The sequence below is a fragment of the Chroicocephalus ridibundus genome, chromosome 11 (genome assembly GCF_963924245.1).
Source record: "Chroicocephalus ridibundus chromosome 11, bChrRid1.1, whole genome shotgun sequence".
In the NCBI taxonomy this organism is placed as follows: Eukaryota; Metazoa; Chordata; class Aves; order Charadriiformes; family Laridae; genus Chroicocephalus; species Chroicocephalus ridibundus.
This window is the reverse complement of record NC_086294.1, coordinates 17,854,909-17,868,213: the sequence shown is the minus strand read 5'-3', so window position 1 is coordinate 17,868,213 and position 13,305 is coordinate 17,854,909. Positions and strand designations below refer to the sequence as shown.

The 13,305-nt window shown below is 50.5% G+C and overlaps 1 protein-coding gene across 2 annotated transcripts in view; it reads left to right on the top strand.

Moving 5' to 3' along the window:
* Positions 1-13,305, top strand: part of MGAT4B (alpha-1,3-mannosyl-glycoprotein 4-beta-N-acetylglucosaminyltransferase B) — a 52,822-nt gene that overhangs the window by 34,936 nt on the left and 4,581 nt on the right. For both annotated transcript variants that reach the window (XM_063348874.1, XM_063348873.1), the window contains exons 2-9: positions 1,792-1,971; positions 2,668-2,808; positions 3,653-3,786; positions 6,374-6,420; positions 8,555-8,668; positions 9,056-9,131; positions 9,497-9,611; positions 10,405-10,535. In XM_063348874.1, coding sequence (XP_063204944.1) covers positions 1,792-1,971; positions 2,668-2,808; positions 3,653-3,786; positions 6,374-6,420; positions 8,555-8,668; positions 9,056-9,131; positions 9,497-9,611; positions 10,405-10,535 — 938 coding nt within the window. The remainder of the gene's footprint in view (positions 1-1,791; positions 1,972-2,667; positions 2,809-3,652; positions 3,787-6,373; positions 6,421-8,554; positions 8,669-9,055; positions 9,132-9,496; positions 9,612-10,404; positions 10,536-13,305) is intronic.

Below are 13,305 nucleotides of genomic sequence, written 5' to 3'. Positions count from 1 at the left end.
CGTCGTGGAGTCAATTTAAAGCCTGACATCCTCCTGTGAATTCCCGGGGCTGCTCCCAAAGCTGGGTGTTAACCTGTTTTTCTGGAAATTTTTAAATGTTTTCTCGAGGGGAGCGGAAAGCGAGCGGCACCGCACAGGAAAAAGGAAGGACCGGTCTTGTTTATGTCTGTCCCTCGACTTTCTCTGAGTAACGTGTTGTCAGATGGACGGAGTAATCAAATGGGTGTAACTTCCTCTGCTCCCTCCCCGTGTGCCCGTGGCTTTGAAAATAATGCTGAAAGGTTAATAGGAGCCAGACTGCCTTGTGGGGGGTCCCTTGTGTTGAAGCACTGAGTCTTTAAGAAGGTTTTTTTCTGGGGGAAAGAGACCCCATGGGGGAAACTTTTCCCAGGCAAAAGCATTACCAGGACCTGGATTGGGAAGCGCTGTTGTCTTGGAAACTCTGTGCTTTGGAGCAGGGCATGTCTGATCTTCAAAATTCCTTTTTCTTTATAGACCCCAAAATAGAAGTTGTCGATGCAGTCGGTGTGTCTTTTTTCAATGGCTCTGATTTATATTTAGCCCTGTGTTGGGAAGTTCCGGTGCAGTATTTTTGGTCACCAGCTCTCCTGGTGGCGTTTGGGCTAAGGGTCCACTAATCAGTGGATAAATCTGGTTTGGGTGTAGTCCTGTCAGTTACTGAAAACACGTGAGTGACCACAGATGAAAGCGGGCATAAAATAGTGGGGTAAAAAACATTCCGGGAAAGTTCATTAATGGCTAACTGATTCCACTCCCAGCTATTGTGTAGTTAGTTCCAGCTGAAGGCTCTTGGTAGTTTTATTTCTTAAAAATGGCTTAGTGATATGATGTTGTTTCAAAATAAAAAGCTTTATTACCTTATCAAATATTTTTTATATTTTATATATTACATTTATAGTGCATCCGTAAGCTTCATATCCAAACACTTGGATTTATGTAAGCATCCAGACAGCTATTGCCACGTGATATTCTTTATCCTGCCCTGTTTCAGGAAGGTTAGATTCCCAAAATCCCTTTGTCCGTTAGAATTTGGGACTCTCTTCTGAAGCTGCCTGTGCCTGCCCTCGTCTGATTGCAGAGCAGCATCCCCCTTGCCAGCATCTCGCTTTCCATCACTCGGGGTCATCCAGGAGATGCCCCATGCCATCTGGAGAAAGCCTTCGAGATGCTGTCCAGGGATTCTCCCAAATTACCCACCTGAACGCCCTTCGATGCGTGCTCTTAAAACTCTTTCCTTTGTGTGCCATAAGGAAACCAAAGCGAGGAGCAAGGTGACTAAAAATACTGATATTCCTTTGACAGGCCACCCCCACCAGTGCTTTCAGTTCTTTTTCACTTGACTTCGGTTCCCCGCTGCTCACTCCAGCGGTCGCCATCTCACACACCCAAACTTCTGGATCTAGAGCGAGAGGCAGAATATTGCTCGTAAAATTAATGCCTGCAGCTGACTCCCCTTTTCCGAGTGTATAGTGAAGAAGAACTACCATGCAACGTATCATCTGCGTGCTTTGGTCACAGAGAACCGGGTCGTATTTCTGTATGACCCAGAAACCCAAGCTAAAGAGGAAAACGGGAGCAGCTTTTTAATGGCAGTTCTGCAACTTAATCTGCCCTCTCTCCAGCCCTCTCACCGATGGGTGCGTGCTGAACCACAGCTCCCTGAATCCATCTTTTAAGGACTGGCGGCGTACGAGTGATGGGCGTTGCTTTTGTGACTTGAAACCCTTCAGAGCACAGAGGAGGAAGCTTCTCTCTCTTTTCCATCCGCAGGTGACGTTGTGGACATCTACCAGCGGGAGTTCCTCGCCCTCCGGGACCGACTGCACGCAGCCGAGCAGGAGAGCCTGAAGCGCTCAAAGGAGCTCAACCTGGTCCTGGAGGAGATCAAGAGAGCGATCTCGGAGAAGCAGGCCCTGCGGGATATAAACCGGACCTGGAGCAGCTTATCTGGTGAATAAACACAGAAGTTGAGGATCTCGGGCTGTTTTGAAGCTGTTGCTAATGAGGAGGTAGAGAGGTGTGCGTGCGTGTGCGTGTGTGCTGGGCTGCGGACAGGACGTGCTCTTCTCTCCCCCGGCGCGAGAAAAGTGTGGAGTTCAGAGGGACTTGGGAACTCTTAAACTCCTGTTTAATTACAGGTGCATACGCATCATTAAACACTGAGATTTGCCTCTGCTGAGGATATTTGCCAATTTGCTTGCTTACAAGTCGGGGTTTTTTTTCTTGCAAGTCATACACGCCATTTCCTATGGCTGTATTGAATCCATATGGAAAATGGGTATCCAAAGAGAGGGGGGAGGAAGGAGTTAGGCTGGCTGAGCACCTCTTGCCAATTTATTTGTTTTGTTGGTGTTTTTTTTTAAGTTGCTCTGTTGAAGAAAATTGGATCTCTGCAGAAAGATCCGATTTGACCTTCATTTGATCTCCATTCTTCCCACTCCTTCACAAATATTTTGGGACTTCTTTAAGGCCCTCATGGCTCCTGCTGAACTTTAATTGGGTTTGTGGTAGCATGTTAAAGGTTGGCCTGATTTTTTATAACCCAGCAGTAGTCTCAGGTGGCCGGGCTGCTCTAAAAAGGCTTTTCGCCTTGCAGTCTCTTCCTACCTGCCATGCCTTGCAATTGATTCCCTTTTCCTTTTTAAGACGAAACCAAGTTAAAACTGTGGAATATCACCAACAAGAATGTGCTGCACCTTCCCACCATCTTCCATCATTTGCCACATTTGCTGTCAAAGGAGAACAGTCTGCAGCCAGCCGTGCATGTGGGACAGGGGCGCACTGGAGGTAAATGGGAATTAGTGCTGCTTCTGGTGCTCTTCCTCACCTTGGTGCCTGTCCCTCCCCTTTCCTCCGGGCCTGGCTGTGGTACGGAGACGAGCAGGACTGGAGGAACGGCTGCATGCATCATGCAAGCTTCTTGGTCTCGTGGCACATGGGGTGGGTAAGCCATGTCACGTCTGCGAGTCTATGGGGGAGTGCTGTCTGTGCTCTTCATTGGCACTAAAATGTTCTTGATGCTTCTGCCAGACGTTTTTTGCTGCTTTCCATCTCCAGAGTGCTCTAAACTTTGCCTGGAAGGTGGTCAGATGAAAGCACAGTTTGCAGGGTGCTTCATGGAGACTCAAACCAGTCTTAGCAGACAAATCCTATGTGGTGTAGCACTTTGGGTACTAGATGATTCCCCCCCTCCTCCAAAAGCCCAACCTAAAACCAGAGACGTGACTTCTCCCTCCTAAACAGAGGTGCTTCTGCCCATGGGAGGGGTTTGGAGAACAAAGGTGGTCTTAAGTTGATGTTGACAGGCTGAAAAGGCCCCTAGGGGAAGGAGGGGGTTTGGGTGTTTCCTTAGGCATCAGTCTTTTGGGGAGAAAGGAAAGAGTCTATCTGGCTGCCATGGGTACCCTGCCAGCCTGGCGCACTGGGGTGCCGCTGGTCGGTACTGGGCTGGGGGACAAGAGTATGGGAGCCCTAGGTAGCCCAGGAACCCACCAACCTGTTGATCACTGCTGGTTTTTAATCACGGAGCGTGGCACCGAGCCCGTGAACCATGAGACGATCATGGGAGCAGAGTGAAGTGTCTTGTCCCAGCACACCCCCCTCTCTAAAATCTCTCCTTGGCCCTGGGCAGTGTCCGTTGTGATGGGAATCCCCAGCGTGAAGCGGGAGGTGCATTCCTACCTCACCGACACCCTCAACTCCCTCATCTCAGAGCTAACTCAGCAGGAGAAGGAGGACTCCGTCATCGTTGTCCTCATCGCCGAGGTAAGACAGAGCTTTTCCTGTTTATCCCGTTTCCCTGGCCCCGCTGTCTGCCAAACAGTGCCGAACAGGACGGCTGCCCACCTGGAGGCCAGCTCTGCTGCTTGCTGGGACAGATGAGCCCAGCCTTGGGCTGCCATCCAAGCAGGATCATTAGGTGCATCCTGCCCAAAATGAAACATCGATTGGGCCAGAGAGGGTCAGGGTGCGAGCAGGCAAACATTCGTAGCTGCCAGCGCAGCACGTGCGATAATCTTTGTGGCTCTTGCAGGGTGCTTGAGTGGTTGTTCCCAAAATGTGCCAGAGCAGTCCCATGGCCACATCTGGGAGAGCTCTCAGACCTGCTCCTGAAGCAGCTTCATTTCTCCGCATACCTGCAAAGACGGCTCTAATCCCCTCTCCACACCCAAGAGCCTGCTGATTTGGGGCTGAGACTAACATGATGCCTCTTCATACTGGTGCCTGGAGCCCAGAATCAGTTGCTGAATCCAGGGGCTAAAAAGCCTTGATACATTAATCCGCAAGAGCTGCTTTTATCTATGGGTTTAGATGGTTATTTTTCTCCATGGCTTTCCCCTCAGGATTATTTTCTTGAGCTTGAAGTGCATTTGTCTTAATTTCCAGAAATCCGTTGAGAAAGATAAACCTCAGTGGCATGTTACTGGGAGCAGAACAAAGATGAATGTCTGGGTTTGCTGCCTGTTTACCCATAACTTGACATTTTGAGTAGCATTTGGCTTCTGGGTCTCTGGCTGGTATTTCGTACAAGGAGAAGGTGTGCACAGATGGGTGCAGCCCAAAGTGCCCGGGACAAGATTCGGTCCTGGCTGTTGTTTCCCTTTGAGCCAGGACAGGTTTGGTGGCTGTTTTCTCAGGGACTGAGTTAAAGCATGAGAGGTTTTAAGTAACTTTATCAAAAATATCTTCTGTTTAGGACTGCAGTAATTTATTTTTTTTAAGTTGACTTTGAAAATAGGGCGCGCGCTGTGATAACAGCACCTGACTTTCCATGCGTACCTGTGATGATGGACGTGAACAACAGAGAAATTAATTGTGATACCGTCAAGTGCAGGAGCACAAGTGCTGTAGCCCAGGAACAGCAATGGTAGTTGTAGATCACCACCGCCGTCACTGTCCTCTCTTGCCAAGCTTGTCTTTGTAGCTGCACAACATCCTTCTCCCACGCGAGTGCCAACCACCGCTGTGCCTGCACTGCCTCTTCCCAAAGTGTTTCCCAACGTACCTGCACTTGGCATTGCTCGTTCGGACCCTTCAGACACGGGATAGAGAGTAAATAGTGAAGAGGTCCTATGAACCTGGAGCGGACACTGGGTCATTTGGAGACTCAGGACGGCTCAGGAGCAACTGAATGGCCTTTTGGGGATGGGGATTTCTCATTTCCGAGTGCTACCGCTAACAACCACGGGTGTCATCCACGGTGGCCGGGCTGCCTGGGAGAGCTGGGGGCTCCTCGGCTGGCAGAGGGGAGTCCTGGGACGAGCTGGCCGTCTGGGCTGTCACCAAGCTGCCATTTCAGTGGCAGCCGGGTGCTTGGAGCAGAGCTCTGCATTTGCTCCCAAAGCCAGGAGCATCTTTCCTGCCTTTGTTTTTCCCATTGCTGTTTTCTTGGCAGCACTGGGGTAGAATCAGTCCAACGCTGGGAGCCTGAGCCCTTTTTAGGAAAGGGACCTTTTTCCTCTCGAGAAAACTCTCCCTTGTCACCTCCCCAGCTTGGAAGCGCTGGCCTCAGCTCGTGACATACATCCCCGGCGTTTCACTTCTCACCTCCGCCCGGCGCCAAGCGCAGCAACAGCCGGTCCCGGCTTCTGCAGTGCTGCGTCTGCAGATCCGCCCGGGACACGCGGTCCCGTGATCCCTACAACCTCCCAAAACAATGCCGCCACCAGGAAACAGGCACAGTTTTTGCTCCTGGGTCTCCTGCCCTTTGTTCTTGGATTTTGTTTTCCTGGTCGCTGTGCAGATGGTTTCTGTCCGGTGCCCGTCCCTGTGTTTGCACTTCTCTCGCCTGCAGAGAGCGAGCGGCGTGCGGCGCTGCTGGCCTTTGCCTCCCAACTGCGCCAGGTTGCCAGGTTGATTCTGGGAGCAAACTGTTGGTTTAGGAAGAAAAGCGTTCACATGAACCTGAAATGAAAAACGCACGCTCATAAATAGACCCCTCTCCTTCACAAAAGGGGTAGAGATCCTTTTCTGCTGAGAGTATTCGCTTGGATGAAAGCCAGCGTGTAGAGAGAAAAAAAAAAAATAAAGAGCCCCGAAGTTAACACTTGGTGCAAACACTTGGTGCTGGCAGGGGCAGAAGTGCCAGGAGAGCACGTGGGGCAGATGCGCAGCATCTTGAGTCCTTTGGGGTGGTTTTTGGTGTGTGTGATGCCTTTGGTTAATGCTAGCCATAAAGGAGGGCTCCTAGGAGTCCGTCAGCGCAGGGAGTGTGGTTAAGCTGGGTAAAAGGAGACATGAAGATGGCGCGGAGGTGCTGACAGTACCCCGCGGTGCATTGACGGTGATTTCTGAACCCCGGGGGGCAGAGGCTGAGGCTGAAGGGTCTAACACTGCTTATCTTTTGTTTCAGACGGATCCGCAGTACACAGCCGGAGTGGCAGAAAATATCAGAAACTTGTAAGCACCTCCAGATCACTGCGGCGGTACGGTCTATGCCTTTAGCAAGGCCAGGGAGTGGCTTTGTTAAGGAGAAAATACAAGATTTTCTGCTTCCCTTTTGTATTTTTTTTGTTGTTTGGGTTTTTTTCTGTTCTTAAACTCTGGGCTGTCTTTGCTATTGCCGCTTCCACTTTCTGCTTGTTCTAAAATGCATCCCATATGTAGCTTCCATTCGGCTGCTTTGTGCTTGCAGTATTTAACACAGGCCGTTTCATTTTGCTCTTTCTGTCCTGTGGCATTGCGAGGAGATGGATTATTTAGATTTCCAGTGATCCTGGCAATTGTTTCTGTGTCTAGTGCGGCCCTCTACCTGCTCTGCAGAGTCAGAGCAACTGGGCAGTGTGGTAAGCACACCCAAATGCTCCTGCCTTGTTTTGCTTTAAAATCCGTGATCCGTTTTTCTTCCTGCTCCAGCCTGTTTGTTTTTCCCTTGTTCTAGGCACTAGTTACGTTTGTCTCTCACGCTAACTGCTATTTATGTCCCGGCATCTTAGTAGCTTTTGCAGCTTCGTTTGTGGCTGTTTAGGCAGAAGCCGGTGACGGATTATTAATGGTGAGCCGGTCCAGGTGTTAACAGCATCAGAGCTCGGAGGCAAAAGAAAAGGGTGGTGAGAGAAGAGGCTGTGACTCGCGTCCAGCTCCTGTGATTGCTTGTTTCCAAAGGATCGCAGTCGCCATAAGAAGGAGCCGCAAAAGGGCAGCACATCCTCCGGGCGCCCCGCGTCCCCGAGCCAATGGTGGGAGAGGGGCTGGGACGCGTGCGGGGAGGCTTGTGTTCCCGGGCACTTGCAGAAGAGCTGAAACAGAGCCCTCCATCTTGCTGTGCAGGAGCTGGCAGAGCTCCCCTCCTTCTGCCGGCTGGCAGGAGGACGCACTTATCGGGAGATAATGGACTGATTGTCCGATGGATCCTGATGAAATTACTGGGCGCTGCTGCAGAGACTGCTTCTGCGTAGAAGGCCCGAAACTTTAATTGACTTAATGATCTGATTTCTCGCCGTCCCCCTCGCCGGTGCCTCCTGCCCCTCCCTGAGTCACTGAAATTATTTTTCTTCCAAACTGAACTGAGGCGGTGTGGGGCCAGGGCAGGCTGGGCTCCTGTCGCAGCAGGGAGAAAGCCATTGCTGCTTCGGTGCAGGTTTTGTCAGCTCAGTGAGAGGCTTCTGTTCCACTGCTGCCCCAGGAAGGGAAGGTTTGAAAACGTTAGCCGAAAATCTTGCCAGTCCCAAGGAGGGAATAAGAAAGGGAAAAATAAGTGAGAAGTTTTTGGCAATCTCGCTGCTTTGTCTCCCTCTGCCCCATCTCCTGTCCTCCGGGCTCTGCACAAAGAAAGGAAATCAGCCTTGCACCAAATGTTCTCAAAAAGGCAGTATAAAAATAACTGGTTTTCCCGCTTATCTCTCACAGTTACAGTAATCTCTGGGTATTGCTTGCAAGGCTGTTGTAGGTACATATTTTTCAAATGGGTGGCATTTTTTTTCTGTTTGAGTTTGACTCTTTAAAGGGTTCTGAACCACAATGTAGGAAAAATAGGTGCTGGTTTTATCAGTGTAAGGGAACTAGGTAGAATTCGCACTGACCGTCCTAACTACAGCACAGCAGCGTTTTAAGTAACTTAGCAGAAATGCATAACATAATCTCTGCAAAATGGCTTTTAATTACTGATGCATTTGGAAAATCTTTACATGCCGGTAATGCCAGCAAGTCCTTTCTTTGGTGCACCAGTCTGCGGGTCCGTTTAATCCTGTAGAGGGTACATGGTGCTTGCGGCTGGTCTTTAAAGCTGACCTGTGTGCATGGGAGGGAGGGAGGGAGGGAGGGAGGGAGGGAGGAGGGATGCTGGAGGGGGGGAGAACATGAACGTGGGGCTATTAGAGACTGTGGGAGGGAGACAGCGGCTTTAAAACTCTCTGACAGTCCCCGCTGATGTCCTTTGGTGAGGCTTGGAAGTGCACTAGCTGCTGGGGAGGTTTTATCTTAGAGGCTGTATTTTTTTGTGTGTTCTGCAGCTCAGTGTTTACCCAGCGATTTGGTCTATGAAATGGTGTGTCAGACATGGAAGTATTTGTTTACTGCTGCTTTTCTCCCTCAGATTCCCAAAGGAAATACACTCAGGTCTCCTGGAGGTAATTTCCCCATCTCCGCATTTCTATCCTGATTTCTCTCACCTGCGGGAATCCTTTGGGGACCCCAAGGAAAGAGTCAGGTAAGAATCAATGAGCTTAAAAACAAGCAAGCCCTGAATTAAGGAACTGCAGCATCTCCCCCCCGCCTCCAGCTGGGAAATCTCTTCTGCAGGACCAGACGAAGCCCTTAAACTCGCTTTATCCAAGAGCTGGAAGGCCATGGGTGGGGGGTGTATGAACTGGCGCCAGCTTTGCAGGGCTTGCCCTGTGCTGCGGTGTTTCCATCACCAATCGAGGGGTCATTTTAACCCAGGTGATGTTCATTTCAGAAGTCCTTGAGTTTTCCAGTAAATCTTAGCTGACCGGTTAAGAGGCCGTATGCCATCCCTTCCTCCAAGAGCTGTGTCACCTTCCCAGCCTGGCATCCTGGGAGAGACCAGCGCTCCCACCGTGTTTGTCTCTTGCAGGTGGAGGACGAAGCAGAACCTCGACTACTGCTTTTTAATGATGTACGCCCAGTCCAAAGGCATATATTATGTGCAGGTGAGTTTGGTGCTGGGGGCAAGGGGAGCTGGGTGTACCTGCGAGTTCATGGCGGATTGTGTCCGGCTGAGAGCGTGTCCGGTTGTGTGATGTGGCAGAGTGGGAGCGGGTTTTAACCAGATGGGTTCAAAAGCTAAGTTTCTAAGATGCTTTAGACTTGGAGACCTTCCCCTCTAGGGAGGGCAGGAATCCTTGTTTCGTTTACCTGTTAGATTGGGTGAGAAAAATCTGCTTGGAGCGTCTTCCAAAATAAACTAGGTCTGTGCCAAAGCTTTCTCCGGTATATGGCGTGATTGCTGTGCACAGAGGGGCTCTTACTGGAGCCCGGATGGGTCATTGGCACTGAGTGTCCTTTCCTCTTGCAGCTGGAGGATGATATTGTGGCCAAACCAAACTATCTCAGCACGATGAAGAACTTTGCCTTGCAGCAGCCTTCTGAGGAGTGGATGATCCTGGAGTTTTCTCAGCTGGGGTTTATTGGTAACGCTCTCCCCTGCTCACCCCAGTCCCAGCAGACACGGGCACAAGTGTCTGCTGGAAAGCCCTTGGTCCAATTGTCCCCATGAGATAGTAAAATACTTGGACTTGATCCCTCCCTATTTTTGCAGTGACCCTTGTGTTTGCACAGGGGAGAAAAGATCCCTCCTTATTTTTGCAGTGACCCCTGTGTTTGCACAGGGGAGAAAAATCCTCACAGCTGGTACTGCTGATGCTCACTTTTAATAAAAATAAACCTGGTCAGTGGCCCAGCAGACAGCCGAACAGCTTAGATGTGACCAGTAGCTTTTAGGCTGGATGGGATCAGGAGTTGCCTAACAGTGTGCAAAAGGAAGTTTACATCAGCAGAGAACTATTTTGGGAACAGCAGTACGTGGTTGCAGTAGCAGCTTGATCTGTTATTTTGGATACTGGTTTGACTGGCTTAAAACTTGCAGTTTTCGGGGCAGGAAATGGTCTGTCCTGCAGCTGGCTGAATGTTTTTCATCCTTATTTCTCCCTGCTGAATGGAAGAGTTTTAGACCTTTTGATGCTGTGGTGACCTGTGAGGCACTAATGCCTTCTAATTCTGTGATAAATATTAAATCCGGAACTGTATTAGCAATGCCAGCAGTACTGGTACGTAGTACAGAGCTGCATGCTCTTTCCTTTACGTAGAGAGATGGATACATCCAACCTCCCCTGCCCAGTCTCCCACGTTTTTTTCTACCCAGCTCTGGTTATTGACCATTTCATACCGTAGCTGCTCTGTCTCCTCCCTTTCTTTGTGCTGTAGGAAAAATGTTCAAATCTCTGGATCTGAGCTTGATCGTGGAGTTCATCCTGATGTTCTATAAGGACAAACCCATCGACTGGCTGCTGGATCACATCCTTTGGGTGAAAGTCTGCAACCCCGAAAAAGACGCAGTACGTAAATAACGTCCATTGAAGGGGAACGTTTTGTGCGTGGGCAAATGTATGCTCAGTCTGTGTCTCCAGAGGATCTTTTCTGTGAGCTCTGGTGCTAACTGACTTTGCACTGAGCCATGCCGTTCCTGTGGAGCGTGCTGCGGGGCATCCATGCGCATTGTGTAAGCAAAGACCTGGGAGTTCAGGCTTTTGTAGTCTGCAGCTGTCAGAAGCGGCATTATTTCTGCATCTAAGCACTAACAGGCTATTCTTCCTCCAGTCCTTGAGGAGAGTAGCTGTTCCCCATTCTTCTGTGTTGTTTTTCATTACAGCGTGCTTCTCTCCCTGAAGCCATTCCCTGCTCGCTAACTATAACCCCAGAATAACCCTTTGGCTCTGGTCTCCTGTGCCGTACCCGCCTGGAGCACACATACGGGCTGCCCAGAGAGCTCACCCCAGATGACCCGAGAGCAAGCCTGTCGCACGCAGCATGCCAAAATGAAGCCAGAGCACGCAAAGCTCCTGTTGAGGTTTCTAGGAGGGTGCGAAGAGGTGAAATGGGCTCCGTTTTCATGCTGCCATCTCATTTGTGGAGCTATATCTGCACGAGGCCTTGCAGACTGGCAGCACAGAAGCCCCCATTGCCCTGTGGAGGTTGTGTTTGAACTCCCAGCGGCGGCGGCAGCGAGGGGCTAAAGCGAGTGGGAAGGGCAGAGGAGGATTGTGTGTGACAGTACGTGTAAGATGAGCTCACCACCAGATCCTCTCCTGTCTCCTCTCTGAACATATTGTATTTACTCATACACTCGTTCGCTCTCCTCCCCCGGCAGAGAATGAGCAGCGGAGTCCCCCTGCAGCGCTTGAAGCCAGTTGCTTAGGCTGGACCTCATAGCCACAATTATTTTGTAGTGGCAAATGCTAGAGCAAGTGGTCACTCCGGGGATAAATACTGTATTTATGCGTTGGGGGGACAGGACACCCTCAGGGCTCTGCAGAATTAGGGCAGGGATGTGTTTTAATTTGGCCTGATCCCTGGCAGAGGCAGCTCCAGCCCCTCGTGTGCAGCAGGACCAGTCTCAGGTGGTGTCCATCATGTCGTGGCACTTCAGACCATCTGCTCAGGCGTGGCAGAGCAGTCCCCAGGGCTGTCTGTCAGTCCCCAAGGTCCTCACTGCCATGGGTGAGGCCAGGATGCCGCGATGGAGCTGGGAACGATGCTGCCGTCTGTGGCCCCCCCATTCAAAATCTTCAGCTTGAGCATTGATTAAGTGCAGATCCTGCTGCGCAGGATCATCTCCTTAGCTCATCTTTGCTCGTCTTCTCCTACCTGGCGGAGCCAAGGTTTTCCCAGGGGAAACTGCAAACCTCTTAAATGTGTTGCCTTTTTAAAAATTAACCTACTTTCTGTGTGGATTTCTGGCTCCTTTCCCCCACTGTTTGCATGATTAACTCTGCACAGCGCCCTTTCAAACATGGCTTTCCCTTGTAAATCCCACTGTGCAGAATCAAATTGGTAGCGGGGAGGATTTGTCTTTTTGATTGAGAGTTTGTTTGACCTGAGCTTTTGGTAAGTGCTTTTTGCCTGCTCTGGGTATATTCTGCTCTTTCTTTTTTAGCTAATTTTAGATTTACCTGGGGTAAAGCTGTGTGAAAGGATGACCTTCTTACCACCAACTGAGCCATTCCCCCTCCTGGCTCGACTGAGACAACGCTGCTTTCAGCAAATGCTTCTTTAGCAGAAGGGGAAAAAGGGAGAGAGAGGGGGAAATCCGGAGATGCCCTCCGTTCCCGTTCCTCCTCCTTTTCCCATCAGGAGTGAGATCAGACCTGATGGGGTTGTGTCTGGGGTTGCTGACAATGAGCAGGGTCTCTCCCATTAGCATGGCTTGTTTTAATTTTCTAATGTAATGTGAGCTGGATTAGGGGATTATCTCCTCTGCAGCTCGCAGGCGTCATGCCTGGAATTTCCCAGCTCCCGGCGCAGTGGCCCATGCGGGTAGCCCATGGTGGGGGCTCGGTGTGGCTGGCTTTCCCCGCTGCGCCCTGCCTGGTGCCAGGCAGCCGCTGACGCAGCGGCCGGCAGCGGGATTTCTGCCGGGGTTGCTCTTGGGTGGGAGGTTGCGAGAGCAGATGGTGGTTGGGCTGCGCGTGTGTTTCTTTTCTTGGAAAAAGCAAAATTCGGAAAACAAATATCCTTTCCCTCCGGTTTTTAACCCTGTATTTTCATCCAGCTCCCCCAAACTGAGAGAAATGAACTATTTTTAAAGCGTGAGTTCTCGTCTTCACGCTCTCAGTGTTTTTCCCCTTTGTCCTTTATTCCTTCTCCATTGTCTCTCTCCCTCCACCCCGTGGAAAATCGGAGTTGGATCAGAGTTGCATCTCCAAGTTTATTTATGAGGTGGGACAGGCATGAAACAGCCAGACAGCTCAGACAATGGCACGTGCCGTACATCTGTCCAACAACGCCTGCCAACAAACTGAAAACGCTGCCTGTCTGAATAGATCCTGCACTTGCTACCTGTTCTTTTGGGCTCTGAACCATCCCAGGGCTTGCTGTACCTTCAGACATCCATGACCCCACGCTCTGAGTTGTAGGAAAAAGGCTTTACTGATAAGCCAAGGATGAAAGAAACTACATTCTCTGGCTGTCCCTACCTGACAGCACCCAGAGATTAGCTCAGCGTTTGCTAAGCTATGCTTGGCAAGGAGACATTTGTCACTTAAACCGGGGCACTCTGGCTGCCCTGCAGAGCCCGGTGGGTGACCGGACGACAGTCATGGTCAAGGT